Source organism: Diachasma alloeum, unplaced genomic scaffold, assembly GCF_001412515.2.
Source record: "Diachasma alloeum isolate Michigan unplaced genomic scaffold, Dall2.0 Dall_scaffold_00289, whole genome shotgun sequence".
NCBI classification, from domain to species: Eukaryota; Metazoa; Arthropoda; class Insecta; order Hymenoptera; family Braconidae; genus Diachasma; species Diachasma alloeum.
The window spans coordinates 259673-287472 of NW_021680428.1; the positions used below are offsets into that span (position 1 = coordinate 259673).

Here is a 27800-nt window from a genome sequence, read left to right on the forward strand (position 1 = left end):
TGAATCCCTCGGCAATGGCGTCGATGGTGATTTCAGTGCAATTCCTCGATCGCTCCCTTTGACCCTCCCTCCGGGCCTAGACGAGTTGAATAAATCATGTAATTAATAGATAATGATCAGGGAGCAGTAAGAAACATCGACGTTATCGTTTGATCGCGCCGAGGGATTCAGAGTTGAGGCCTTCCGCGGGAAGGTTATGTACGATTTCACCCAGACGTCAACACGAAAAAGAAATAAATAAAGTAATCATCAAATTGTTGTCGACGGGAGCTAGATGATTTTGCATTCGTGATAGTGTCGAGTGTCAGTGAATTGGTGGTACAATGATGGGGATATTGTATGAGAAAAGGCCCCTGAAGAGGCCCAGACTGGGCCCGCCAGATGTTTATCCCCAGGAGCCCAAGCAGAAGGAGGACGAGTTGACTCTGACGAACGTCAAGCACGGATTTGCCACGACCACTTCGTTGTCCGATGAATTTGGAACGGCGAGACACTGCAATGTCACTGCTGCCAAAGTCGGCGCTTACTTCAATGCTATTCTTGCGAAGAAGGAGGAGCTGGCGACGATGCCTGACACTGGGAGAAAACGACAGCAGATGAACACCAAGGACAACTTCTGGCCAGTCACTGCCAGGACGAAGAACCAGATTGAAACCTGGTTCAAGGACTTGTCGGGGTGCAAACCCCTCATGACACTCGCCAAGAAGGCCCCCAATTTCAATAAGAAGGAGGAGATCTTCATGACCTTGTGCGAGTACCAGGTGCCCATGCTCAGGGCCGCGTGGTTCATTAAATTGAGCTCTGCGTATACTGTGGCTGTCTCGGAGTCCAAGCTGAAGAAGAGGCAATTGCCCGATCCCACGACAGGTAAGTGTGAGAGGATTAATTTCGTTTTTCATCTCCATGTTCATAAATTTTTAATTAGAGATCAGGGGAAAATTTGGGGAAATAATATAACGACGTTCGTTAATCTGTCATAGATGCGACGATTCGCTAAATATTTTAGCTTCTTCAGGCTCTGGAAAGAAATTTTTATCTATTGAGTTTAATTTGAGAGAATTTAACATTATTTTTATTCTTTATTACTGATGAATGAGTGGACACACATATAATTCTCAATTTATTGCGTTCATTCATCCAAGTTGTTTTTTTGTAATTTAATTAACAAGAGGTGAGAAACTGAATTTTCCCATTTCAGTAGCGAAGCGATTTTGACTATTGGCCAGTTTTTGACGAATATCTGAGAATCTAAAAGAGATAGAAAATTTTTTGTCATGACCTTTTTTGTAGAGTCAATTGAGGGTTATAAAAAAGGTAATGAGCAAAATTTTGCCATCTCCCTTAGATTCCGAGATATTAGTCAAAAAATGGCCAAAAGTCAAAATCGACTTGACCCGGTTTACCGCTTCGCTACTGATTTAATTATTAGAAATTCCATGTTTTCCAAACAACTTGGAAATTCCAGCATTCACAAGACTTCATCAAACGATGATTTGTCATCCCCTGAAGAAATCCCCCAGTGAGCTCATTCACCTTCTCACTCCCCCCTTTCAGAGTGGACAGGGACCCTAATAAAATTCCTGAAAGACCAGCTCTCGAAGATATCGGAATACTACCACTCTGGGAACCCCCTGCACCACCCTTCGACGACGCCCCCGACGATAAACGGCTCCTGCAGTTCGTCGAGCAGCAGTACAACCCCTACGAGCACTTCGAACCCATCAGCCTCCTCCTCGAACCCCAACCCCACGAGCACCCCGAACGGCAGTACAACAGGCAACGGCACGCCCTCGATGAACCCCTCGACCCCGAACTCGAGTCAGCAGTCGACGCCGACGCCCTCGATGAACGACGAGCACCGGCAAGCGCTGAAGCAGTGGCACTACTGCGTCCAACTGGCGAAGTACATGTTCGAGGAGGGTCTGCTGGACCGCCAGGAGCTCCTCCAATGGATCCTCGAGCTCCTGGACAAGATGCGCTCTGCCCCCTCGGAGGACGGTATCCTGAAGCTGCTGCTGCCTCTGGCGCTGCAGTACGTCGAGGAGTTCGTGCAGTCGGAGCTGCTGGCCCGTCGCCTGGCGTACGTCTGCTGCAGGAAGCTGGCCCACATGCTCAGCAACATCGACATGACCACGTCCCCGCAGAGTCCCACGATCCCCCCGATGAAGCCAGAGAATGGGAAGGACGCAGTGATCCCCCAGGCGATGGCCAACCCCCTGACGACGGCCTTCAACGATTACTTGTCGTGTCCACATCACAGGGGAGTGATCTACTCCCTGTCAGCCATAATCCAGGTGATAATCCTGGAGTGTCCAACGGCCCTCGTCTGGAACAGCGTCGGCGAGGGCAAAGCCCCATCGGTCCTCAACGGTTCCCCCCTGGACTACCTCCCCTGCCCCCCAGCGAGCCTCCCCTGTCCCCCCTCGACAGCCTCGAACCCGACGATGCAGCAGTTGAAGATCGCCCAGGAGAACATCAGACTGCGTTCGCAGGCAGCCGAGGGCAGGTGGTCCTGCGACAAGTGGCAGCAGAGTTCAGCTGGAATGACGACGACCCGCGTTCTAGCAGCCCTCGACGCCCTCGACCGCCACAGCTTCGACAGAATGGACGCGACAAACTCCCTGGACACCCTCTACTCCAAGATATTCACCCCACCCCCGAAAGAGACTAATAGCGAGAGGGAACAAACTAAGACTGAGTACACCCCCCAGCAGGACTCCGCTGTTGTTAATATATTGTGTGAGTGGGCGGTGTCCGCTGAGCGCTGGGGTGAGCACAGAGCAATGGCGGTGGCCAAGCTGCTGGAGAAGAGGCAGGCCGAAGTCACTGGTGAGAATAACGACGATAACGACAAAGACAGTGTCTGCAGCAATGGAAGTCCCCCGACGCTTCCCATATTCCAGCCGCTCCTGATGAAGTTCCTGGACACCGACGCCCCCATTCAGGACAACTCGACCCCCCAGACTAAAGCACAATTCACCAACCTGGTGCACCTGTTCTCGGAGCTGATCAGGCACGACATATTCTCGCACGACGCCTACATGTGCACGCTGATATCCAGAGGGGATCTGATACAGGGGCCAACGGCTAGCAAGCCTGGAACTCCTAGCAATCGAGATCCCATGGACGAGGACAGCCTCTTCCCTGGGATCGACCTGAAGCCGACCAAGTTGGAGGTCTCCGATCACGGGAGGATGGACCTGGACGACTCGAAAATCGACGACGACCTCGACAAACTGTTGCAACACATCAAGGAAGACCAGCAGAACAGTATGGACGCTCCGGACAGCCCTAAGGACGACCTCGGTGGACACTCGGCTGAAGGACTGGAGACTAAACCCCCCACGAGCCCCAGCCGCCACCTCCTCTACACGACGCACTTCCCACTGCCTCAGGACGAGTCCTGCAGTCAGCACGACTGCAACCAGCGGCACGTCCTCCTCTACGGGGTGGGGCGGGTCAGGGACGAGGCCCGCCACGGGGTCAAGAAGATGACGAAGGAGGTCTGCAAGCTCTTCGGCAAGAAATTCAGTATCGACGTGGCCGAGGGTGGAAAAGTGAAGAAGCACTCCAGGAACGAATTCAACTTCGAGGCGATCACCCAGAAATTCCAGAACCTGAGCTACTTCGACCAGCACGTGGTGACCTGGCAGTGCGCGACGCAGGTGATCGAGATGCTGAACGTCTTCGCTCTGTCGGGATCGTCTTACCTGCCGGTGCAGGAGCACGTGGCGTTCCTCTTCGACCTGATGGAGCTCGCCCTGAACATCTACGGGCTCATAGACGTCTGCATCCAGATCCTGAAGGAGTTGCCGGAAGTCGAGTCCCAGTTGGCCCTGAAGAACAGTCAACTCGTGAGGAGCTACACCACCAGTCTCAGCCTCTACGTAGTCGGAGTCTTGAGGAGGTACCACTGCTGCCTCCTGCTGTCCCCCGAGCAGACGACAGCGGTCTTCGATCTCCTGTGTAAAGTCGTGAAGCACGTGTCGAACCCGAGCGACTGCAGCTCGGCGGAGAGGTGCATCCTCTCTCAGCTGTACGACCTCTACTCCTCGTGCTCATTGCTGAAGACCAAACCCCACGGGGTGGAGGCCTTCAGCAACGCCTACCCGAAGATCAGGGCTGCCCTGTACAGCGCGGTGCAGTTGACCTCCTCTAATCACGCCTACAACTCCCAGTTCATGGTGGACGTCTTCAACAGCCCTCGAAGGGGCGGCAAGATCGAGCCCCAGTGGGCGAGATCCCTCAACGAAACCCCCGCCAACAGGTACAGCTTCGTCTGCAACGCAATTGTCGCCGTCTGCAGCGAAACTGACAACGACAAGTTGAACGAGATTGCCATCACCTGCGCAGAGCTGACTGCCTGCTGCAACGCCCTGAGCGCCGAGTGGCTGGGGGTGTTCAAGGCCCTCTGCTGCTCCGCCAACAGCTTCCCCTTTTACATCGACGTGCTCAACCAGGTGGACGTGCAGGACCTGAGCATTCATAATTCACTGGCTGTGTTCATCTCGATTCTCATCGCGAGGCACTGCTTCAGCCTCGAGGACTTTGTCCTTCACATTGCGCTGCCCTCGTTGGTGAGGGCCTGCAACGACGGGAGAGGGGACGCCGACACGGAGTCGGAGTCCAGGGGGAGGCTGACGTGTCACCTGGTGCTGAGGCTCTTCAAGACTGTGGAGTGCCCCCAGCCCTCGTTGTACTCGGTCAGCACGAGCCCCCATCCCCTCCCCAGTGGGAATCCCCGGGGTTACAGCATAAAGTTGAGTTGCGACAGGCATCTGCTGGCTGCGACGCATAATAACATCAGGGTGGGGCCGGTCCTGGCGGTGTTGAAGGCCATTCTTGTGGTGGGGGATGCCACGGCTGTCAAACAACCACCGAAGAAGCCGGACGTGCCTCTGACGCACTCGGGGAAGGGAACGGGCCCTGCCAGTGTGGGGGGAGGAGCTGGGGAGCTGTCCATCAGTCACATCCTGGGGACCAGCGACATCCTCGGGGGCGGGGATGACCTCGGGCTGGACCTCGCCATGTCCTCCTCCAGCAGCAGTGCTGGCATCACCGAGAATGTCAAGGGACTGAGCGAATTCGCTCAGCACGTGCTGCGCCAGATCTGCAGTCAGGAGTGGGTCCTCGAGAAGTGCCTGCACAATCCTGAAGAGCTGTTCCACGTGGAGATGCTGCTGGATAACATGCTGTCGGCGAAACAGGCCCAACGGCTTCTGCACATGATTTGTTATCCCGACACCTCGCCGGATGCCTTTCACGATCAGAGAACGCATATCACGAATATCCTGGAGAACCTGGAGCAGTGGAGCCTGAGGATGTCGTGGCTGGATCTCCAGCTGATGTATAAACAGTTCTCACCAGGGTCCAGCGATCTGTCCCAGTGGCTGGACACCGTTGCCAAAGCTGCCATCGATGTCTTTCAACTGAACAACCCGACGAGCAGTAAAGGGGACAAGAGGTCTGGCTCCATTTGGCTGGTCGCACCCTTGGTTTCGAAATTACCGAGCGCTGTGCAGGGGAGAGTCTTGAAGGTTTGTGGTATTTCAGCATCATTACGTGTAGTTTAAACAGCCATAATTTTTCTTCTCAAAGAATTATATTTTTTAATTGAAATTATAGGATTTGACTTTTGGTCATTTTATAGTTTTACATGTTTTTATTAGTTGTTTGAGAGGTCTGAAGGGTCAGTCCCGATACCTAAAACCTTTCTTCTCAAAAACATAAATTTCACAATTTCTGAGGAACTGCAGACACCCTGTCCATTCATAAATTAAAAAACTGGCGATCAATAAAAAAATGTGCTGACAGTCTTGCCAAATTTTCCTTTAAAATTCGGACGAGGACTCACTGACCGCAGCCCAGTGGTGCAATCAGTGACGGTGGAAATCCTAAAAATTCCAGGTGGCGGGTAATTCCCTGGAATCCGGCAACTGGACGAAAGCAGGTCGTGAGCGTCGTTCAAAGTCCCCTTCGCTGTTCAACCACCAGCCCTTCCTCTCGCTGGTTCTGACGTGCCTCAAGGGCCAGGACGACCAGCGGGAGGGTCTCCTGACGTCCCTCCACTCCCAGCTGTCCCAGTTCCTGAACACCACAAAAGACGAGAAGAACGTGTCCTCCGAGGACCCGAAGAGTCGCGAGGTCCTGCAGGACGCCCTGCAGCTGCGCTTCAGCCTCGTCGGAGGTGTCTTCGACACGATCCAGCGCAACACCACAGTCACCATCGACTGGGCGATCCTCCTCGTCCAATTAGTCAGCTACGGTGTGATCGACCTGAACAACAACTCCGAGCTCTTCACAACAGTAATCGACATGCTGGCGACGCTGATCCATTCCACATTGGTCTCGGACTCCCAATCCGAGAAGGACGAGAACAAGAAGCACTACCAGAACCTCATGAAGAAACTGAAGAAGGAGCTGGGGGACAGGAATTCCCAGAGCATTCAGTACGTCCGCCAGCTCCTGCCACTGCCAAAACTCACGATGGAGGTGATCACCTGCGAGCCGGTGGGCTCCCTAACCGACACCAAAGGCAACAAAATCGCGGGCTTCGACAGCATCGACAAGAAGCAGGGGCTCCAGGTGTGCGACCACCAGAGAATTTCCGCGTGGGAGTTGCTGGAGGGCCACAAGAACCCGGCGCCGCTCTCCTGGACGTGGTTCCGGGCAGTGAGGATCGAGCGCAAGCCCCTGACGTACCAGAGCGCCCACAAACTCCTGCGTTACCACACCCACAGCCAAATCAGATCGGCCAACCACTACCTGGACCCCCCGCCGCTGCCCCCAGAGGACCTGGAGCCCGACAAAAAGGAGAATGAGCCCGGGAAGGCGGACACCCCCATGAGCGTCGACTCTCCGAGTAGACTAGGTCCCATTGGGGTGAACGCAGGGGCCGGGAAGGGGAAAGCGATGAAGGCCCCGAGGAGGCACAGAAGGAGTAAAGCAGCGACACCGACGGCGCCGGTGCCCCAGCAGATGCCGCAGGCGCCGCCGATGCAGCAGATGCCGTACAATCAGCAGGCGCAGCCCCAGCCGCAGCCTCAGGCCGCCAACCAGGTGCAGCCTGGAATGTTCACGCAGGCGCCCCAGCCGCAGCAGCAGTGGTACCCTAACCAGCAGGGGCCAGCGCCCCCTCAGCAGTACAGTTATGGCCAACAAATGGCCCAGACCCCAGTGGCCGGGCCGAGGTACGACCGGCCGGGGATGAACAACCAGTCGAAGCAGGCGTTATCCAACATGCTGAGGCATCGCTTGCCGAATCAATTCATCGGGGGGCAGCAGCAGCCGAACGCGCCCGTTGGGGGCCCTGGGTTCCAGGGGATGCAGAGGCAGCAGCAGTTCATCAGGCAGCAGCTGAGGGCTGCCCACGGGGCGCCTGGAATCAACCAGCAGGGGATGTTCGCTCCTCAGCAGCAGCAGCAGCAGAATATGTACGGGAACATGCAGCCCGGGATGAACCAGAATTACACGGGGTACGGGGGACAGCAGATGATTGGCCAGGGGGCGCAGCAGGGACAGGCGCAGCATCAGAACCCGGGGCACCAGGGGCAGCCGCACCAGAGTGCACAGCAGCAGCAGATGATGCAGGCGCAGCAGCAGCAGCAGCAACAGCAGCAGCAGGGGATGATGAACCAGCAGCAGAATATGATGTTTCAGAATCAGCAGCTGATGGGGGGGCAGAGGGGGCAGCAGGAGTACATGCAGCAGCAGAGGATGCAGCCCAATGCTGGACCAAGACCGCCGTATTTGCAGGCGCCTAATGTCACGATGAATGCGATGGGGCCCATGGGGGGGGGCGTGCAGAGTCAACCGGCCCCACCCTACAGACAAGCTGGGGGTAAACCTGCAGGGGTGGGCGTCAGCGGAGGGGGTGTCGCCATGCAGCCGAATCAGCAGCAGTTCCAGCAGGTGAGGTTCATTACTTCAGGGGGAGGAGGGGACAAACAACAGGTTTTTTCTTCTTTTGGCATTTTAAGGATATTTGCAGCTGCTTTAAATGGCTGCTTTAAATATTTTAAATGGCTGAACACTTTCGTTTTAAATCACTAGTTTAAGAGATAAACTCACAATCTTTAGGGTTTTGTCACTCGTCGTCGCGGCTAATTAATGAAAATTATTTTTATTATCATTACAAGCAGGCAATGAATCAAAGGATGCGACAGCAGATGCTGGCGATGCAACAGCAGCAGGCCCAACAGGCCCAAGCCCAACAACAGCAGCAGCAACAGTCTGGTAACAATGGCCAACCACCAACTCCACAACTGGTTGCACACCTCCAGAGGCACCTGACACAACCACCCCAGCATCCCTACCACAATCAACCCCCACCGTATTGATAAATTCACTCACTACGAACATTATTTTAGCTGTATATTTATATATTTATAATCGATGACGAGTAATTGAGATTTTTTTTTCATTTATCATTATTCAGACCCTTTTCGTCTTGTTTCCTGAATATTTTAATTGATGATGAAGAATGGGGGAATAAGTGAATTGTACAAACGTTGTAAACTCAATGGGCTATTGTATCAATAAAAATCATGAGTCGGAAGTCTAAATTTTGTAAAAAATATTTTTCTCATTTATTTACCTTTATTTTAACATGAAAGAAATGGGTTGTAATGTGATTATTCTCTTTAAATTGATTATGGGAGAATTGATTTAACCTCTTCGATTTGCCTGCATGATGATGCAGCAGAGGTGAATCAGCTGAATGTATTCACTGCTGCCGTCTAACAATCTGTAGGCGCATTCCTGCAAGAATTGATTAATAATCATTAATTATTCATTGTTATGACTTCCGGATGATGACAATAATGAATAATAATCCAATATTAATTAGACTGACATCATGTTATTGGAAAATCTCTCTGACACGTCGTTTTCGAGAGAAAAATGTTAAAGTGTTGAGGAATGGCTAAAGTGAACGATTTGAGAAATGAAATGAATTCACGTTTGAAGATTGGTATCAATACCCCGAGCTTCTCTCCGATGAAGGCTTTCTGATTATCACTGAATGAATCCGAGAATATGATTCTCTCACTGAGCTGCTCGATCAGCTGTGACGTGGAGTAGGCTTCCAGCAGGAACTCATCGACGAATTGTTCGACTTTCTTGAAGTCGTTGCCCTCGCACACTTCCAGCAATTGGGACAGCCACTTGTCTGGAATTACCTGTCATCAAAAGAATTCACTAAAAATGGAGTAAAAGAATGGAGGCAGCGAAAATATTTTTAAATCTTCGTAATTCGCTGTTCTCTGAGAATAGATTGAGATTGAGATTATTTCTCTCTCACCCCAGTAACTTCGAGTACATCGTCCACAGTGATTTCGATTCCCTTGCCCTTCAGCCTCGTGACAGACTGGAGACAAGTGATGGCCCTTCGAAGATCGCCCCCAGAAGCATCGACCAATTTCGTGAGAACGTATTTGTCAGCTGTGATCTCCTCGTTCTTGCAAATGTACTCGAGTCGTTCGATTATTTTCTCCTGCCCGAGGGGCTTGAACCTGAATTTAGTGCAACGCGACGTCAGGGGCTCGATGATCCTCGAGACGTAGTTGCAGATGAGACAGAAACGAGTGCTGTGGGACTCTTTCTCCATCGTTCGACGAAGGGCTGATTGAGCTGCGTGGGTCATGCTGTCAGCCTCGTCCAAAATTACTATTTTGAAGGGGGGACATGGTTTCCCACTGTACAATAAAAATATTCAACAAATAAAATTCGATAAATCGAATTGAATTCCCCAAACAAATTATTAGGATAATTTTTTTCAAATAGTGGAGTTCCTCAATATCTAAAGAAGTATTGAAGAGCCTCAGAATTGATTTGGTATCACTCGATCCACCAAAAACTCCACCGGAATTCAACTAGATCATCAGAAGAAGGAGAAGAATGAAGAAGAAAAATTGTATGCTCATCTCTGTCGCAAGTCAACCCTTCAGACTTCGACACTTCGATTGGAGCAGATATTGGTATCTAGTTGGCAATAAGGGTATTAAAATAATCTTCGATTATACCCCTGAGAACAACGAGACTGAATCATAGTAGAATTCCCTGCGTCGTTTCTGGATGGACCTCAAACCTTTTACTACATCATCATTGGCATTTCCTTCAATTATTATTATCCAAAAATACTTGCAGACTACTAAACAATTTTAGTATCTCCCCAAAGTAATCATGAACCATAACAAAATATTCTTAAATAATTATTTAAACTATTTAAATAACTAAAATTAGCCATTCCCTTTTTTTAAAATCATTATCATTGACTTGAAATAATCATTTGATAACCGACAATAAACTAATCATCAGTTGGAACGTTAAAAACCTTGAAATTGCCTTCTAGTTTAAAGAATAATTATTTAACGAACACGTTGACGTGAAATAGAACTCACTCAGGTCTGGTATTTCCAGCAGTTAATTGCGCAAAGTTTTTGACCTTGTCCCTGACCACCTGGATCCCCCGTTCATCAGAGGCATTGAGCTCGAGGATTCTCTCCCTGTACATATTCCCGAAGAGTTGTCTCGCAGCAGCAAGAATCGTGCTGGTCTTACCTGTTCCTGGGGGTCCATAGAACAGTAAATTCGGAAAATCCCCACCAGTCATGCATTGACGAAGGACCTCCACCACTTCCCCCTGCTCCACGACGTCCTCAACTGTCCTAGGTCGACTGAAAACACCTCATTTCAATCATCGTGAAGCAATTGAACGGGGAATTTCAACAACGAAATCAGTTCACTTGGGAGAAATTCAGAATTAGGGAATTGGAGTTTAATTTCATTCTGCAATTGAACCTGCACTCACTATTTCTCGACCCAAGGGGGTGCAGCTGCACTCTTCGGCTCTCTGGAGCCCTTGGACGTCGAGGGCTTGGTCGCAGCAGTCGACCCGACCTTACCAGTCTTCAGAAATGCCTGCATTTTATTCACTTGTGGTAATTCATCAAGAATAAACAATTAAATAGGAATGGTGAAGACTGAGGGCACTGGTGACGCCCTGAGTTTTGTTTCTATTTCTTGGTTATGAGCGACTGATTTCCCGCCAATGGAAGGACGAAAACATGCCTTGCGCCTGCGCACTGCCTTGTGACACTTGTGAAAGCATGTTTATACAGAATTCAATGATAATTATAAATATTTCATTTCTTACCTGACGATTATAATTCTCTGAATGGGGCAAAAAGGAAATGTTTTTAATATTTTTTTCGATGTTCATAACACCATAAAAAAATTTATCATTTTATTGACAATTCAATGTATTATTAATATTTTTTTAAAAATCCAAAGTGTTTTGGAATGTCGCAGATTATTCCAAAATTTAAATATAAATTATTTAAATAATTGTTTTTATTAAATAATTATTTAGATTTAAATATAAATTTCAAGTAAAAAATTTTTTCATAAAAATTTCACTTAAAAAAAAAATTTCAACCGTTTTTATATTAAATTCATAAAAAAATTGGTAAAATATAATGGAATTAAGAGGATGAATCAGATGGAATGGGGCATATTTATAAATCATTGTCGAAGCCTGCGGTTGAGAAATGATCTCGATAATCATTAATTTTATCCTTCATTTTCCGTTCGAGGCTAAAATTAATCACAATATTAATTTTCGAATGAATGGAGAGCATCCGGGGGGTGTCGACATCCTCCGAACGTCATCGTTAACAAAATTAGGGAGAAATTCTCGTCCACAGGAAATTACCTTTGAATTTTCGTGGACGATTTATGGGGACCCGTCCTAATGAGACATACGTCACGCCGGATTTGCTCAACCACGTTGCGCGCTGATGTTCGGACATTCCGCATCGTCAGCGTGACACTTGCCTTTGTAACTGATGATTGGGTAATACCATGTCCTATTTATTATTCTCCAATTTGTGAAAAGAATATTTCTATATTTTTCCACGTGATTCATTTAGTTTCAAATGGAGTGATAATAGTTGACATTGAAATCTATTCCTGCACGGCAAAAATGAACTCATACAGGAAATCATAAGAACGCAAGAATATCGCAAAAACGTTCCTGATTATGAACATTCTTACGGTATACCTCCGTGAAAAATTTTTTAATTTTCAATTCATCAGTTCTCAACAAAAAAAAATACCACAGAAGAAAAAATATATTTTATTTTTTATTAAAAAAAAAATCTATAGAAAACTGACGCCGGGGAACTCCCGTCCCCTGCGCCTCGCCGCATCTAAAAAATGTAATTCTAACAGCCGAAGCGTTTCTCCAGAAAACCGTAACGGGCTTGGAAAATCCTCCGCGAAAATCCCACCAACACAAGCACAGCGGGATTCCCAGACACAGCCTACGATCCATGACCATTGATCGATGATAATTTAATTCGCGGCTCTCGCAGCGTCCGCCGTGATCTCATAATTCCACAATAACGAGTCCCTCTCCCGACGATTGCGGAGTTTCCTACCCGCTGCGGTCACCACGCGGCCGCGGGCTCGTGCGCACAGGGCCGTGGCCCCCGGGGCCCAATACACAGATGTCAATTGATCATTAAATTTCGCATAATTAATTCCCCCCATGCCCAGTAAATGAGGAAAGCAACCTGAGGTATCTTTTCGTGAAATTAAAAACTAGATTTCTCCGCTGAAACGTATTTTTAAAATCGACTCGCGACAAAGGGCACCTGCGGCGCCTCTCCTGCGGCCGTTGGCACATCCCCAATTCTCCGCGCGGTTAACAATATCGAGTGGTGGGGGCACAGCTGCGGCTCGTGATTCGCCGTCCCCCCACCCACCGCCGACGCACGAATTTCAATTACACTCAGGAGGGAGTACGCAGATCGTGATTTCATCATCAATTGATAATTCCATGAATGATTCCATTGACGCCTGCTGACTTGCAGAGCCGAGAATATCACTCGAACAGCTGTGATAATTCGATGTAATCCTGGCATTTGTTTATCATCAGTGCGAGGAAATTAGAGGCAACTCGACACGCATTAATCAGAATGAAAAGGCGTAATGAGCACTCGGTGCAACTCCATACGATGAGTGGCTGGAGTGTCTGCATACTCGAGGAGTCGTTTATGACTGATCAGATACTTTGACGTGGAACTGAGGTGGGGGAAGTTGAACATTTGGATCAAACGTGTATGGTGTAGCCATATATAAGAGTCACGTTTGCCACCGGTAAAACGTTTAGTTGTGACCAATAGGTCCGTTCGGAAGGAACGGTTACCTACTCGCACTCGTGGTTGTCGTTGCACTTGTGATCAACATGTTCGGGTAATTATTTTTTTTCGAACATTTTTGCTGTTGCTTTTTTCCTGTTGTAATAGTATTTAATGGGTGGAGTGAATACAGTGGAAATTTCGGCACGCACGCAATTACAGACCCTCAGATTCAAAAGGTCGAGGGGGTTTTGGTGATTGGCTTTGGAATTTAAGAGCGAAAAATTTCAAGTTTCCGTCGGATTAAAAAAAATTATTTCCTGCATTTTGGGGTGACAACAGATTATTTCAATGAAATGTCTCAGGATGTAGAGGAGAGACCGAAATTTTGGCTAAGAATGCGGTTTTTTGTGGAGACAGACCGAAGCTTGACAGAGATCCTCATAAAATTTTCGATATCGTCATCAGATCTCGCGATATTCTTAAGAAATGTCTAGGAAGTGAATTTATAAAACGTCTTTATCTCCGAATCAATCGCGAATGATGAATGGACGCGATCTAGATCAATTAGAGCGCACAAAACTCACTTCTGATGATTGCAATCAAGGAGCGTACTTATTTTTTATCTTATCATCATTATTTTCATCCAGACAACTGATCTGAAAAGTACTATTGTCACACATCAATGGGATAATTACCCTGATACAGGGGTTTATCAAGTGTACGTTGTGTTACTTTTACTGAATTGAAGATTTCGAATGGAGATAACTTCAATCATCAACCGGCGGGATTAAGATTTATCGGTTTTCTCTGTACACGAGTCTGTTGAAACAAATGCTCTCAAAATTTGAAGTATTTAGCTGAGGAGATATTTTTAATTGCCACGTGATAGCGTTTGTTTTATGAGGAAAGAGAATGTGAATTCCTTTTACGACAGGAGAATGATAAAATAAATGTTTATTCCGGAGACATTAATTCTCAAATTATTTCGTGTACAGTTGTTGATTTTCTGTCGTCAATGGTTGTTGATTATGATTGATTCTTATTTAATTAGATGATTAAATAAGAATCAATCATAATTAGATGATTTTTATTTCGCCACGAAATGAAAATATTTCAAGGTATTCTTCTCTATTATTTTCTTGGGATATTATTCGTCTGAATCATCTATTCAAATAATGTTTGACCCCGCTAACGCCGTCTGGACTATAACTATTCGCAAGATAATTGCGGTATAACTTTTTTCCCGCATAATGAAGGCAAATGATTTACGATTCTAGTCGTAATAATTATTAAGATACCGTGAAGGTAATGCTTCCGAACACCGACATAACATCAATTTCGTGCATGTGTTAACTTACTACCTATGTACACAACAGACTCTAGTATTTTTTTTTCATTCGTTCATTCGTTCATTAAATTCTCATTAAATTAAAGCCTCGTTAAATCCGGCGGGACATTAACACGGACTGCATTTTCAGAAGATTAAATTCTTCCTTTTAATTTTTTAATGACGCTGTTAAAAAATTTTGGCTGAAGTTTCAATGTATTTCGTCATTGAAAATTCAGAATTTCATGGAAAATCAATGAGAACTGTGAATTTCAGGTCAATCATTCCCTGAAAATTAGTAGACATCATATTCATCATAATTTGACACTGAATATTCATCATTTCATTGGAAATTCAAAGAGGTTGAGCAATTTTCATCTCAATGCTGTTAAAAAATCTGAAATTCCACTGAATTTTCGCGATTTTTTCCCCTAGAATCGCATTCAATGTCCTGAAATTTCAATTTTCTTCCAACAGCGTACACAAATGGGCCATTTTACTTGGCAGGAACTCATCACGTCTGCGAAGAGCCGAAAACCTTCAGTGGAATAACTGTTGTTCGGGGCGTTTGTGTTATCTCAGTGTTCCAGTTACTGAACACCTGAATACCCCATTTCGGGACCTCCTGTTTGCGCATCAAACAGCTATCACTTATTGAAATATTAAAAAACAGAAAAATTCCGAGAATGGCTCAACGATGAAAAAGGAGCCGAAGTGCGTGCGAAGATTACTCGATTATATGGTCCCGAGGATATCGTCACCTAAATCCTTTCCTCACGTACTAAACTATTACCCAATGGCGATGCCCAAGTACCCAGAGACCTATTACTTAACAATTCACTCAGTAATGCGAGCAAAAATTCCCATAAAACAAGTGCAATTGCGCTAATTCTTTTGCCCTCTTCACTCGCGCACTCCAATAACCCCGTCCCCCGGTAATATCTTCATTGCGCGCACTAATTGACGGCCTGGATAGTACCAATTAATGACAAATCGGTCAGTCATCGTGCCAGATGCGCTAATTGATTGAAGTGAATTCCTGCGAATCATTCTTGCTGGAACACAATTTCCTCGATTTTCCATTTCACTTTTCCTTTTTCCCCGAGGCTCAACCGGCGCCAACGTATCGCAAATTCTTCAGCGAAACCGCGAATTAGCCAGGGTTGCGTAAAGGGTGGCTACTCCGACAACTAGTAATTACCGCGAGTACAAGTGATAAGACACTTTTTGTTCAGTTTTTGCCGATTTCTAAGGCATTTTTTGAATTTTCCATTCATCGATCGTTTTCTCATTTGACATTTCGTGTCTTTTAAATAATTGCGTGACCTTGACTTATTGATCCACTGCACGGGGAAATTCTTTATAAAAATTCTAGAGCTGTTAAAGCATAATCTTCAGGGATTAAAAATTATTTATCATTTATTCTAATAAAATTTCCGCTGGAATTTTTCTCTGGCCGCCACTTTGCGCTCTTTTCCCGCGCACGAGAATAGATTATTTAGTTACGTTTTTCTATTTTACAATTTTCAATCACCAAAGCCGCGTGAAGAATCAGGATGTTTATGTCTCGTTTTATAGTTTATTTTTATCATCTTCACACGGTTTTCCTATTTCTTTTATAGCGTCCCTCGCGTTTTATCCGGCCTTGAGCGCTTCGGGAATTATCCAAGTGTAGACCATTGTAATTATTAATTTATAGAAAGATAATGGCAAGGAAAATAATTTTTTGCCAAATGTTTGTGTTCCAATTTTTCTCACAATTGTAGAAACTCCGGTGCTCGGTTTTCCCGTCATAAGAACAACTGTATGAATTACTCTTTCACTTTGCCATGAGCTCGATTGTTCCCCACATCCCACTCAAGGCCAGAGGGTTGACGAATGTGTAGATCTGCGTAAGAGCATCCGAATGAATTCCCATTACCACTGATGAATAAAGAGCCTCGAAACGCACCGTAAAATTACTGGGGAACTCAGCTGTTCCAATCTTCTAATTCCCTCGAAATAATCGAGAGCGATAATAATAGCGTATCCATGAGACACACAATTAATCAACAAACGTATAACGATTTCGTGACAGCAATGGAAGGACACGATTCATTGAGCATTCGTATCAAGGCATCGGGTCACGCTCGACGAGCCTCGAAATAGTGTCACAATCCTGAGTAAAATTGTTCCTCCGATGAAATTCATGATTTCTTTCAGCTTCAAAAAAGGAACTGTCATTGGGATGATAGTGGGGCTCTGCGTGGCCGTTGGTGTCATCGTCGCTATTGTTATTCTCACGAGAAATGCGAATAGCTCGGGAGAGAAAACGCGCGAGTGGGAGAGCAAATTCGTTAGTCAATCAATCTTAGGAGAATTTCAAAAGGTAATTATTAAAAGGTAGCAATTACTTTTAATAAAAAGTACTTATTAAAAGGTAATTATTGAAAAAGTCAAGGCAATGAGGAATTTATTTCCGTTGAATACGTCTTAGCAATCCTCAGGTTTTTTCTTATTATTCTACAAACAGTAGAATAATAAGAAAAAAAATAGAAGAGAAGAAAATAGTCGTTCATTCTTCGAAAACCCTTAGGATATTTTTATCATCTTCACTACGAAGTGTTTTTAATAATAAAAAAAAATTTAAGGCTGCTGTAGCAACGAATGGACTGGAGTGTTCGGACATAGGGGCTGAAATGCTCCGGAGAAACGGTTCAGCGGTGGACGCGGCGATAGCAGCACTTCTGTGCGAGGGCGTATCGTCTTCTCACAGGTACAATCCCACACACATGACGTGTCATCGTACCCGCAGGCATTCAATTGCATTTGCAACTCGTAATGACGCAACGATCATTTCAATTACTGGAATATCGTCGTTTTAATTTTAGTATGGGGATCGGTGGAGGATTTCTGATGACGATTTGGGACGCGGAGAAGAACGAATCCGTGTTCCTCGATGCGAGGGAAACGGCACCTGGTAAAGCGCACGAAGAAATGTTCAAGGGGAACGCGTCACTTTCATTGTTCGGTTTGTAAATTAAATTCTCCGAATTTTATGATTTGAGGATGTAAAGTCATGTGACGTGATTGTTTACTGGTAAATGATGTGTAAAATAACGACAAAATGAAGAAAATTAATGAATTAAATTAAAATTGAGATGAGAGAGTTGAGCTGAAGTGGATTTTGACTAGCGGTCCGTTTTCAGCGAATATCTCGGAATCTAAGGCAGATACCGCAATTTCCGTTATGACCTTTTTTGTAGAGCGAGTTGAGAGCTACAAAAAAGGTAATTACGAAAATCTCGCTATCTCCCTTAGATTCGGAGATATCCCTAAAAAACTCAGGTGATAGCTAAATTAACTTCGTTTTAACCCTTCGGTATTGAGTTAATTAAGTAGAATTGAATTGGTCATCGCGAGATTGTATATTTAGGTGGATTAGCTATCGCTGTGCCCGGCGAAATCGCCGGATACTGGGCGGCCCACCAGAAATACGGGAAACTCCCCTGGAAGGACTTGTTCGAGCCGACGATAGCTCTGTGCAAAGAAGGAGTTGTAATCAACGAATACGTTGCCCACAATTTCAGAAATAAGGAGCACTTGATCAAGGAGCAGCCGAGTCTCGCGGAGATCCTCATCAATCCCAAAACAGGGAGGACGTGGACGGTAATTTTCCCGAATGAATAAATTGCTCAGTAAAATATTCACGCGAAACGATCAATCGATTTTTGCAGGTCGGTGACAGACTCTTCCGGCCGAAATTGAATACAACGTTGAAGTTGATAGGCGAACATGGCCCAAGTATTCTTTACAATGGCACGATGGGTGAACAGATAATCAAGGAAATTAAGGGATTTGGGGGGATTATGGAGATGGATGACTTGAGAAATTACAGGTAATTAATTAATTGATTAGTCAATTGATTGCTCAATTCTTTCGTCATCTTTATTAATCAATTGATTATGAATAAACTATTGATTGATTAATTTATCAAACACTGATGAAGAATTAATCAATTGATTGATAATTATGAAGCGATTATGAATGGATCAATCAATTGCTGATTAAGGAAGTATTGATTAGGGAGTTAATTATGGAATGTTATAGACCGAGGTGGAACACTCCGGCTAAAGCAACTCTCGGGGAGTTCACAGTCCTCTCAGCCCCACCCCCAGGCTCAGGACTAATCCTCACATTCATTCTAAATGTCTTGCAAGGACTCGTTCCAACATCGAATGAGGGAGATTTCTGGCAGCGAATGATCGAAGCCTTCAAGTGGGGGTACGCGAGGCGAACGCAGCTGGGGGATGATAAATTCGAGGATCTAGGTGTGCAGAAATGAAAAAAAATGGCTTGATACTCATCTGCTCTCACTGTTCAAGAAGAATAATCATTTCTCAGACCAGTTTTCAATGAATATCTCGGAATCTAAGGGAGATAGCAAAAGTTTTGTTATAATCTTTTTTGTAGAGCGGATTGAGAGCTACAAAAAAGGTAATAACGAAAATCTCGCTATCTCCCTTAGATTCGGAAATATTCCTCAAAAACTCAACTGGAAGATAAGTCGACTTGAACCGGTTTATCACTTCGCTACTGATTTCTTCTTCTTTTATTTATTTTAAATGTTCTTTAGGTGATATAATCGCGAATTTGTCGTCTCAGAGCTACGTAGAGGAGATCAGAAGCAAGATTAAGGACGATTGGACAAGCACTCACCCGAAGTACTACGGAGTGGATGTGGCTGTTCCTAATGATTCAGGAACCTCTCACGTGTCTGTTCTGGCTCCTGACGGCTCTGCCGTATCTGTAACGTCAACTATAAATCAAATGTGAGGGGAAAAATAATTTTTCTGATTGATAACAACTGCAATTGATGATTCAAGTGAATTATTACTGATTATTATTCTCCTTCATCATTATTTAGTCATTTTTTATGTTAATTAAATGAAATGAAAATGCTGCAGTTGTTGGAAAATTCAAATTTAGTGAAAATCCACAGATTTGTGTTTAATTTATTGAATAATCATCTAGTTGACATTATTTTTTATTGAGAATTCAATTTCCTTCAATTTTTATCATAAAACTGCGCATTATCACAGGATAAATTATTTTTTTAAATTCAAATTGAATCATTAATTAGATTTGGTGCAATGAGGCGATCACAATCAACCGGAATAATCTTCAACGACGAAATGGACGACTTCAGTTCTCCCGGCATAACAAATGGCTTTGATCTCCCTCCATCGCCAAGGAACTTTATCAAGCCTGGTAAAAGACCCATGAGTTCAATGGTACCGACGATTGTGGTGAGTATCACCGAGATAAACCAATTACCCAACAAAAGAGCTTTTTATACTCCGAAACGCACTCCTCCGTCCAGAATTAGTACCTCGAAACGTCGAGATAAATTATTCTCAATGGATAATACTGACATTCGATCTTCGCCTCGAAGTACATTTTTTTTCCGCTCGATACCGAGGAGATAAGTGTCGTGAAGGGGTTGAGTTATGGAGAATTAATCGCTCGATTGATTTATGAACGCTATAACTAGTTAACTATGCTGTAACTATTTTTTTAGACTATTCTTTTTTTCGTGTCATGCGGAAAATTTTCAATGTTAATTCCCCATTGTTAATCTCCCCTCGTCAGTGATTATTATTATTTAGACCTTGATTCAGCGATTTTTCTATAAAAAGCTCTGTTCGTTGTAAATTTAACGAAAAATTTCCTCATTTTTTTGATAAGCGGGGATAAATTGAGGGGATAATTGGGGGAATTTATTCCGAGACACAAATGAGATTTGATTGAGGAAACAAGCTGATTAATTTCCGACTATACATCTTCATTAATTCCAATCAACTGTTATTTGATATAAAAAAATTTTTTTGCAATTGCAAAAAAATTCATGATTTATTTCGTATTTTTTAATTATTCTGTGAATTAACGTAACAATTGAAAAGAGCTAAAGAAATTTGGCAAGAAATTGAACAATTTAATTCCCCAAAACAAAAATAATGAAATTGATTAAATTTTCTCACCAGATAAACTCCAAAAACGAAGTGCAAATGGTGGTTGGAGCAGCTGGAGGTTCGAAAATCCCGAGTGCTGTGGCCCTGTCGATGGTCCTGAACCTCTGGACTGGCTACAACATAAAAGAAGCTGTGGACGCCAGGCGCCTCCACCACCAGGTGCTCCCGATGAGAATCGAGGTGGAGAAGGGCTTCTCCCAGCCTCTCCTCAAGCACATGATAGAGATCGGCCACAATACCACTTACTTCAATGGAATCGGAAGCGCAATCTGCGCGATATCTAGACTCAATCACGAGGGAATCACCGCAAACTCGGATTATCGTCGGCAAGGAGGTGTTGCTGGCTATTAGAATTGTAGATATCAATTTGTAATTAATTCATCCCTGTCAATTCATGTAAATTCATGTATTATGTAAATATAGAGAATATTTTTATTTATGTTCATGGCTCACACATTTCGTTAATTTGTACATTTTAATTATCACAAGCAGAAGGAAATACTGAAGAAGTGGTTCATCACTGGAGACAGCAATTTTTTACGTTTTGTTGAATGTGAAATTATCTAAATAACGAATGATTTTAGAGAAAAATGCCACAAGACATTTTTGTTGGAAATTTCATCACCTACAAAAAGTTCCTCTGACATTTTCTCCTAGGACCCCTAGTTTCAGAGATAATTAAAAAAATCTCAGAGATCTCGTGAATTCACAATTTTTTACGTTTTGTTAAATGTGAAATTATCTAAATAACGAATGATTTTAGAGAAAAACGCCAGAAAACATTTTTGTTGGAAATTTCATCAGCTACAAAAAGTTTCTCTGACATTTTCTCCTAGGACCCCTCGTTTCAGAGATAACTAAAAAAATCTCAGAGGAGATCTCGTGAATTCACTCCCCATCGCTGCTGCTCTCCGAAAGCTTCGCCTCCCTCTGAACCGCATTCCGTTTCGGACGAGCGTTTTTATTCCTCGACTTCCCCGGTCCTTTCCTGGACTTCCTGAAGACCTCGATGGCTTTCAGTTTCTTGTCCAAGGCGTTTTGTTTGTCTCTCTCCCTCTGGGGAATGACTTCCTTCTTAGGTTTCACGACTTTCTTCTCTTCATTATTAGCGTCAGCCTCGATGGAGCCCTCATCAAGCTGTTCATCCCCTTTATCCTTCGGTGGAGGTCTCCTCTTCCTCCTGGGAGCCTTCACAACTTCCTCCCCCTCGTCATCCTCACCAGGGCCTTTCCCCATCCTCTCCACAGCCTTCTGCAACCTCTTGCTCAGCCCCTGCTCAATCGCCTTGGGGACACTGTTGACCTTGAAGTACGCCAGCAGATCCTTCTGGGACTTGGCCTCCAGCCTCTTCATCACAGGCGTCATGATCTCATCGAATTTGGCTCTGGTCCAGCCGAATTTTGCCCTCGTGTAATCCGCCAGCAGAACGAGATTCGGTTTTCCCCAGGAGAAATTCTCTTTACTCTCGTCAACGGTTGGGAACAGATACGCCTGGACCACCGCCTGACTTGGGAATCCCCTGTCCACATTTATGTTCTTCAATTTGTTCCTTAGGACGCCCCTCCCAGGTCCCACGATTCTCCCACCTGGAAGGGTTGATGTTTTCATAATTCGAAAGATGAGAAATTGAATGAATTATATATTAGAAGAAGAGGCCGTGTCCAGTCGCATTCAAAGAAAATTATTAATGCGTATTTTTAAAAATAGGATTTAAAAAATCGATCAATTAAAAAATGTAATTAAATAAAATTAATTACAAACCCCTGAGAATTTGAAGAAAAGGGAATTAAGAGTCGCTGACTAATAAATCGATGAATTAATCTCACAATTGAGACACTAATTTTCATCTTATTAATAAAAAATTCTGAAAAAACAATTAAGACTCCGTCGCTACCTAGTTCACCGGACCAAATAACTGCCGAACAGTTGTTGCTTAATGCCGAAAAGTAAATTATAAATAAATATTTCAAATCCTCAGAGCCCATTTTTGGCTTTAAAAAGCTGTTGAAGAGAGGAATTGACGAGACTATGTATAACAGATAAATAATATAAATAAATAATAAATAAATAAAAATAATATACAGACAGATAATTTAGAATTGAAAAAAGAATTAAAAACACTCATGTTCTGCAATTAAAGTGGAGAGGGAGAGGCTCGTGACGGTGTGAAAAAAATAAAAACTTACAATTTGCAATCACCAAAGAATAAACAAACAAATAAAAAAATAAATTGAGACATGAAATCCTTCAAAAAAATTGCGTCTCACCTCTCATCCAGTACGAAAAGGTCGTCAGCCCCCTCAGCAGGTCATCCCCTTCAGCCGGGAAACTGGCGAGAATCTCCATGGCAGTCACTGGACCGATCCCCGGAATTCCGACGGTGTAATCGCTCCCCACCAGCAGCGCCAGCTGGATCATCTGCTCTCTCGTCAACTTGAAATGATGTTCGATGTCCTTCGACGAGTACTGCATCACCTTCTTGGCGTTGTTGAAGAAGTTCCTGTAGACGCATTTCGCCCCGAAGAGCCAGATATCCGAGTCGTCAGTGATGCTGCCGTCAGTCAAGTTGATGCTCTCGAGGTAGGCGCACTGGGCCTCGGCTTCCTGCGGGGCCACAACGTAGGGGATCCCGAAGAGGCGGAGGAGATCCTGAGCGTCTAATCGCATTTGCTCGGTCACTTCCACGGATTGTCGATCCAGTTTTCCAATGCTCTGCTTCAACTCCTCAGTCTCGGTCTCCAGGTGCGACCTGAGGTCCTCGAGTTCTCGGTCGTTGGAGACCTTCGAGAGGAGTTCGGGTTTCTCAGAGGCCAGACGAGTTAGCACGGATGTTATCCTGTCAGAAGGCCTTCTCGGATGATCTTCAGGAAGCTCTATTACTTTTGGAGGAGGTCCAGATGGCTCAGCAAAATTCTGGTCATTTTTCGTGGTTGAGGTGGTGGTAACATCGGTTTCCTGAAGATTTTCTTGACTGCCTGATGAATCTGAGGGTCTGATTTGCCTCTCAAAGTCTTCAGGACTCTCCTCAGACGTTTCATCGTCAGCAGTCTGTTGAGAAGCAATTTCTCCTCGTTCTTCTGCATTTTTTTTATCCTCTCCAACAATTTTTTTAGGAACATTGAAGGTGGTTAATTTTTTCAGGTCATCACCACCGATTTTCCCTGTCCTCTCTCCTTCGGAATTCACCACCTCAATTTCTTCCTTTTCATCACAGACTTTGACTTCCTCGTTTTCAATATTCGATTTCCGATTAGAAATTCTCGATAAATCCTGCGGTCCCTGAATCTTTTCAATCTTCTCCTCATTTCCACTGCTACCATTCCCCAGTCCCGAGGGAACCTCCCTCCCCTCAAACACATCAGCAAACAGATCATCTCCCACCCCCTCCCCCACCTTAATAACAATCTCCATCTTCTTCTCAGGCTTGAACTCCGGAGTCTCCACGTCCTGAACCTCAACGAAATCACCGGAATCATCAGACTCCGAGTCTTCACTCAACCCCCTCAGCCCTCCCACCCCAATCAGTGCCTTCTCCTCGGAAAAATCACCACCATAATCCCCCCCATCGGTGACCTCCTCCACTTCCTCCTTAACCCCGATGATGTCCTCTATATCAAAGCTCCTCCTCCTCTTCCTCCAAAGCCCTCCCTCCCCAGGAAATTTTCTCTTCGTCCTCTCCTCGGCCTTCGCCCTCTTCACACTCAACTTGCTCTCCTCGATCAGGGCTAGGAGCTGCTCCTGGGACAGCTCGTTGTTCTCCATGTAATTGAGGGCTGGATTCTTCTCAACTTTCCCGAAGAACCTCTTCGGCACTGGGGAGCTGATCACCTCGACATCGGAGTCCCAGTCGAGGTCATACTCTCCCATGTCGTCGACCACCGAAGAGGGTTCTTCAGGAATGACAGTCAGTCCCTCATCCTGGTCCAGCTCTCTGGAGCAACTGGGCTGGCTGAGATCAGAGGAAGTTCCAGGGTCGTCTCTCCTGGTGGTCAGACGCTTGGGATCGTTGATGTAGATCACCCTGGTGACGGCGTCGGAGGCTATCCTGTACGCCAGGTCCCTGGACGTGGTGTCCACCCCCTGCTCGGACATGAGTGTCTCCAGCTCCTCGAGGGTCAGGTTCTTCCCCCCCATCTCCTGCTCAGTGGCCTCCAATAACTCCTGCGCCTGCCTCCTCTTCAGGAGCCTCGTCATCTGGTAATTCGAGAACTGATTGGACTCCTCTGGGATCTCGTGCAAGCGAGCCCACGAGTTCTGCTTCCTCGTCTCCTTCAGGTCCGTCAGGATGTCGTAGCGAACGTCCGGGGGAAGGTTTTTGAAGTCGTCTGATGTTATGTCGACTGTGTGGATGTTCCCACGCCATTTCGATTGCTTTCGGGGGCTCACGTCGTCTGAGTCCGAGTCTGTGTCGTCCGAACTGGACTCGAGGGCCTGGGGAGGCATCATCGGGAGCTTGAACATGTCGTTGACGGTTTTCAGGGGCTTCGAGGTCGACCCCTCCAGTTCTCCAGGGGCTTTCTTGGTGAGGACGTTCTTCACGAGGCTGTGCTTCATGAGGTTCAGCAGAAGGTCGCTCTTCATCCTCTCGGCTTTGCAGGAGGCGAGGGCCTTCTGCTTTTTTCTAGCTGCCTGGAAGAAATTTCGATACGGAAACGTTACGAACAGCTTGGAATGCCCGTGGATATGTCTACATTTTCAGAAATTTCCTCAAGGAGTTAAATTTTTAGAATGAGGACTTCAGTTCGAACGAATACGAATAGAACTGTTTTTTCAGCTGGGGCGGGATGAAGACTGAAAGGATTTATAGTCGTCATTCCCAGGCAATCCTCAGTGGGTGTCAATTATGACAATTATATTGCTCCAGAAGATGAGCATGTTAGTTATCACCTTGAGTGCACTCCCTCAATAATTATCGACATTAAAATACTAATCGAAATTCTTCCCTCTAGAAAATAAGAGATTTTGGAAAAACGAATAATCATTGGAGTCATCCCCTCGAGCAACCTGAGCATGACTCAATAGGAAAAATACGATTTTGAATATTTGGCAAAAATAATTTTTTTTCTCAGTGTAGTGATGGCTCGTTATGCTTTTATCTCGTCTCTCGAACGTGTCCGTCACTTCTAGCATTTACTTGATCATTTCAGTAGCGAAGCGGTAAAACGGGTCAAGTCGATTTTGACTTATGGTCCGTTTTTGATTAATATCTCAGAATCTAAAAGAGATAGCAAAATTTTTCTCATGACCTTTTTTTCAGGGTCAATTGAGGGTTATAAAAAAGGTTATAACAGAAATTATTCTATCTCTTTTAGATTCCGAGATATTCGTCAAAAACTGGGCAATAGTCAAAATCGACTTAACCCGGTTTACCGCTTCGCTAGTGATTTCTTTCGCCCTAATCTTTTTAATAAAGATTTATTCGTTATGAGAGGCTGCCCTGAGGGGCTAGTGCACTGCGTAGGTGAGCAGGTTTAGCTTTGGGAAGTTAAGCAGCGCTGAGCGCAATCACTAAGTGGAGTGGTGACCACGAGGGAACACCTCGGAGAGAACGATGGTTGAAACTCGGAAAGTAAAAATGGGAAGGAACAGTATCGGTAAAATATTTATACGGTCATGGGAAGCATTATTATTAATATTTGGGAAAGGGCTCTTATTTGAGATAAGAAGCTCTTACAATAGTATTTTTCTTGAGCAATGGAACTCCGCCATCGAATACGAATACTGGTTTTATTTTGAAGTACAGTAGTTTGCAGATTCGGTTGTAGAGACCCAGAAGATGAGCATTCGGGAGGGAATTTCCCCTTTTATCTTGGTATCCTTGGAGAACCTGATGGATCCAGATGGAAACGTCTGTGAAAATCAAGATTATTCAGCATTTTCCCATTTTCGAAATGAAGAAAAGGCATTTTTGTTAATTAATGAGCTGTTATTCAACAGGCAGAGGTCATACCGATGGCTAGAACCTTCCCCTCGAGTGACTCCAGGGGCACGGGCTTCCCCGAAGCATCGATCAACCTCCACAAACCTGTTACTCCCATTGTTCACCAATTCTTTTTTTATTTTCGGGCGTAAAATTGCGCGAACGATTATTCATGCTTTAATTATTGTCAACAACCGGCGAGCGTTCGTCAGCTGATCGTTAATGAGAGAATGCGGACTATAGTCAGCACAAAATGTACAATTTAAATGCGCCATTTTGACGCCAACGCAGCGGGAAATTTGAAATTACTGGAGCATGTGGGGTAATTAGACGGGTTTTTAAGACTCATTTATTTTATTTTATTGCGAAAAAATAATGAATAGGTAAATTAGAGGAGAGCATTTTGAATTTAATTGTTTCTGAAATTCTTTTTTTAACGGGTAGAGAATTTTTCAATTCTTCAATTCATTCAATTTAACAAATTCTACGCAATATTAATTAATAATAATAATATAAATCATCTGTACAGTTGTCTCACAATTTTTATTTCGTCGTTTGAGAGTTTTTATTTTAGGGAACGATTGAGAAAGAATATAATGTAATATTTTCATATCGATCACGTCCATTGATCCCTATTTTCATTAATTTTTTCAATAACGAAATATGTTGAAGATAATATAAGCCAGATAAAATGAGAAAGTTGAATAGGAATTGTGAATTTCCATTTTTTTAATCGAAATTGTTACGGATCCATTCGGAAGTTTATTACCAATGGAATTAGTAGAGAGAAAAAAATATTAGTAACGCATAAAATAACGGTCACATGGTTTCTGTCAAATGGAAAAAAAGTTATGTTGAAATATCTCAAAGAACTCGGATAATACCCCCTGATGTCGATGAAAAAATGGACACAAAAAACCCGATTGGCCCCAATTAAAGCCATCACTTTATAATAATAATATTGTTGATGACTCATGTCAACCTATTTTCCAACATCCGCGGAAATACGTCAATTGTAGAAACAATAAAAATGACCCAATTGTAATAATTTCATCCGTCAATTGGAGTTGTCATCAATCTCCACCAATTAATTAAATTAGACATTCGGAGTTAATTTGTCCCGTCCAATTTCACCGCAGGAATTTCGAAAAACTGAAATCAGTGCCTACGGGAAATGATGAGGCCCCTCGCCCCCCTCTCGGCCTGGAAATCAAGGCGAAAGTCTTTATAATCCACTTGTCTCGAATTTGTCTTTCCCACGGTTCTCACACTACCCTAATCATCAAAATTACCTTTTTTATCTCTTGTATTTTTTTCTGCGGCAATAAATTTAAGAAAATTACATGAATAATTCAATTATTACCAACAGAAAGTCAAAATAATAAATAATAAATTAT

The 27800-nt window shown here is 44.6% G+C and overlaps 4 protein-coding genes across 5 annotated transcripts; 2 read left to right on the plus strand and 2 right to left on the minus strand.

Annotated features, from left to right (window-relative positions):
• Positions 1-4: 4 nt before the first annotated feature.
• Positions 5-8565, plus strand: LOC107038930 (mediator of RNA polymerase II transcription subunit 12). Of its 2 annotated transcripts, none has more exons than XM_015258292.2 (4): positions 5-867; positions 1555-5537; positions 5908-7911; positions 8139-8565. In XM_015258292.2, exons 1-4 carry the CDS (start codon positions 324-326, stop codon positions 8337-8339), a joined length of 6732 nt encoding a protein of 2243 aa, XP_015113778.1. In that variant the 5' UTR covers positions 5-323; the 3' UTR covers positions 8340-8565. The 2 variants fall into 2 exon arrangements, with proteins under 2 accessions (XP_015113778.1, XP_015113779.1); XM_015258293.2 differs by having other exon boundaries at positions 8142-8565.
• On the minus strand, positions 8553-11049 carry LOC107038931 (replication factor C subunit 4). The gene is made up of 5 exons (XM_015258294.2): positions 10811-11049; positions 10401-10676; positions 9302-9695; positions 8982-9179; positions 8553-8760 (listed from the first exon to the last, which is right to left on the minus strand). The coding sequence occupies exons 1-5, from the start codon at positions 10924-10926 to the stop codon at positions 8668-8670; spliced, it is 1077 nt and encodes a 358-aa protein (XP_015113780.1). The 5' UTR covers positions 10927-11049; the 3' UTR covers positions 8553-8667.
• A 2092-nt stretch (positions 11050-13141) lies between these two features.
• Positions 13142-20926, plus strand: LOC107038936 (glutathione hydrolase 1 proenzyme). The gene is made up of 10 exons (XM_015258298.2): positions 13142-13257; positions 16675-16840; positions 17103-17227; positions 17343-17482; positions 17888-18120; positions 18189-18349; positions 18562-18782; positions 19088-19283; positions 19595-19760; positions 20496-20926. The coding sequence occupies exons 1-10, from the start codon at positions 13250-13252 to the stop codon at positions 20832-20834; spliced, it is 1755 nt and encodes a 584-aa protein (XP_015113784.1). The 5' UTR covers positions 13142-13249; the 3' UTR covers positions 20835-20926.
• A 203-nt stretch (positions 20927-21129) lies between these two features.
• On the minus strand, positions 21130-26621 carry LOC107038934 (DNA repair protein complementing XP-G cells homolog). The gene is made up of 4 exons (XM_015258297.1): positions 26434-26621; positions 26158-26333; positions 22751-25112; positions 21130-22069 (listed from the first exon to the last, which is right to left on the minus strand). The coding sequence occupies exons 1-4, from the start codon at positions 26519-26521 to the stop codon at positions 21372-21374; spliced, it is 3324 nt and encodes a 1107-aa protein (XP_015113783.1). The 5' UTR covers positions 26522-26621; the 3' UTR covers positions 21130-21371.
• Positions 26622-27800: the final 1179 nt, after the last annotated feature.

Excerpts from the sequence above, each read along its gene's own strand:
- LOC107038936 (XM_015258298.2), top strand. Across the intron at positions 18,783-19,087 it reads TGATAAATTCGAGGATCTAG|GTGATATAATCGCGAATTTG; the intron begins GTGTGCAGAAAT and ends AATGTTCTTTAG. Across the intron at positions 19,284-19,594 it reads ACGTCAACTATAAATCAAAT|ATTTGGTGCAATGAGGCGAT; the intron begins GTGAGGGGAAAA and ends ATCATTAATTAG.
- LOC107038934 (XM_015258297.1), bottom strand. The coding sequence starts at position 26,521 with ATGGGAGTAACAGGTTTGTGGAGGTTGATCGATGCTTCGGGGAAGCCC. Across the intron at positions 26,334-26,433 it reads GGGGAAGGTTCTAGCCATCG|ACGTTTCCATCTGGATCCAT; the intron begins GTATGACCTCTG and ends TGATTTTCACAG. Across the intron at positions 22,070-22,750 it reads CTTTTCGTACTGGATGAGAG|GTGGGAGAATCGTGGGACCT; the intron begins GTGAGACGCAAT and ends CAACCCTTCCAG.
- LOC107038931 (XM_015258294.2), bottom strand. The coding sequence starts at position 10,926 with ATGCAGGCATTTCTGAAGACTGGTAAGGTCGGGTCGACTGCTGCGACC. Across the intron at positions 10,677-10,810 it reads CCCCCTTGGGTCGAGAAATA|TCGACCTAGGACAGTTGAGG; the intron begins GTGAGTGCAGGT and ends AGGTGTTTTCAG. Across the intron at positions 9,180-9,301 it reads ATGTACTCGAAGTTACTGGG|GTAATTCCAGACAAGTGGCT; the intron begins GTGAGAGAGAAA and ends TTTTGATGACAG.
- LOC107038930 (XM_015258292.2), top strand. The coding sequence starts at position 324 with ATGATGGGGATATTGTATGAGAAAAGGCCCCTGAAGAGGCCCAGACTG. Across the intron at positions 868-1,554 it reads ATTGCCCGATCCCACGACAG|AGTGGACAGGGACCCTAATA; the intron begins GTAAGTGTGAGA and ends CCCCCCTTTCAG. Across the intron at positions 7,912-8,138 it reads ATCAGCAGCAGTTCCAGCAG|CAGGCAATGAATCAAAGGAT; the intron begins GTGAGGTTCATT and ends TATCATTACAAG.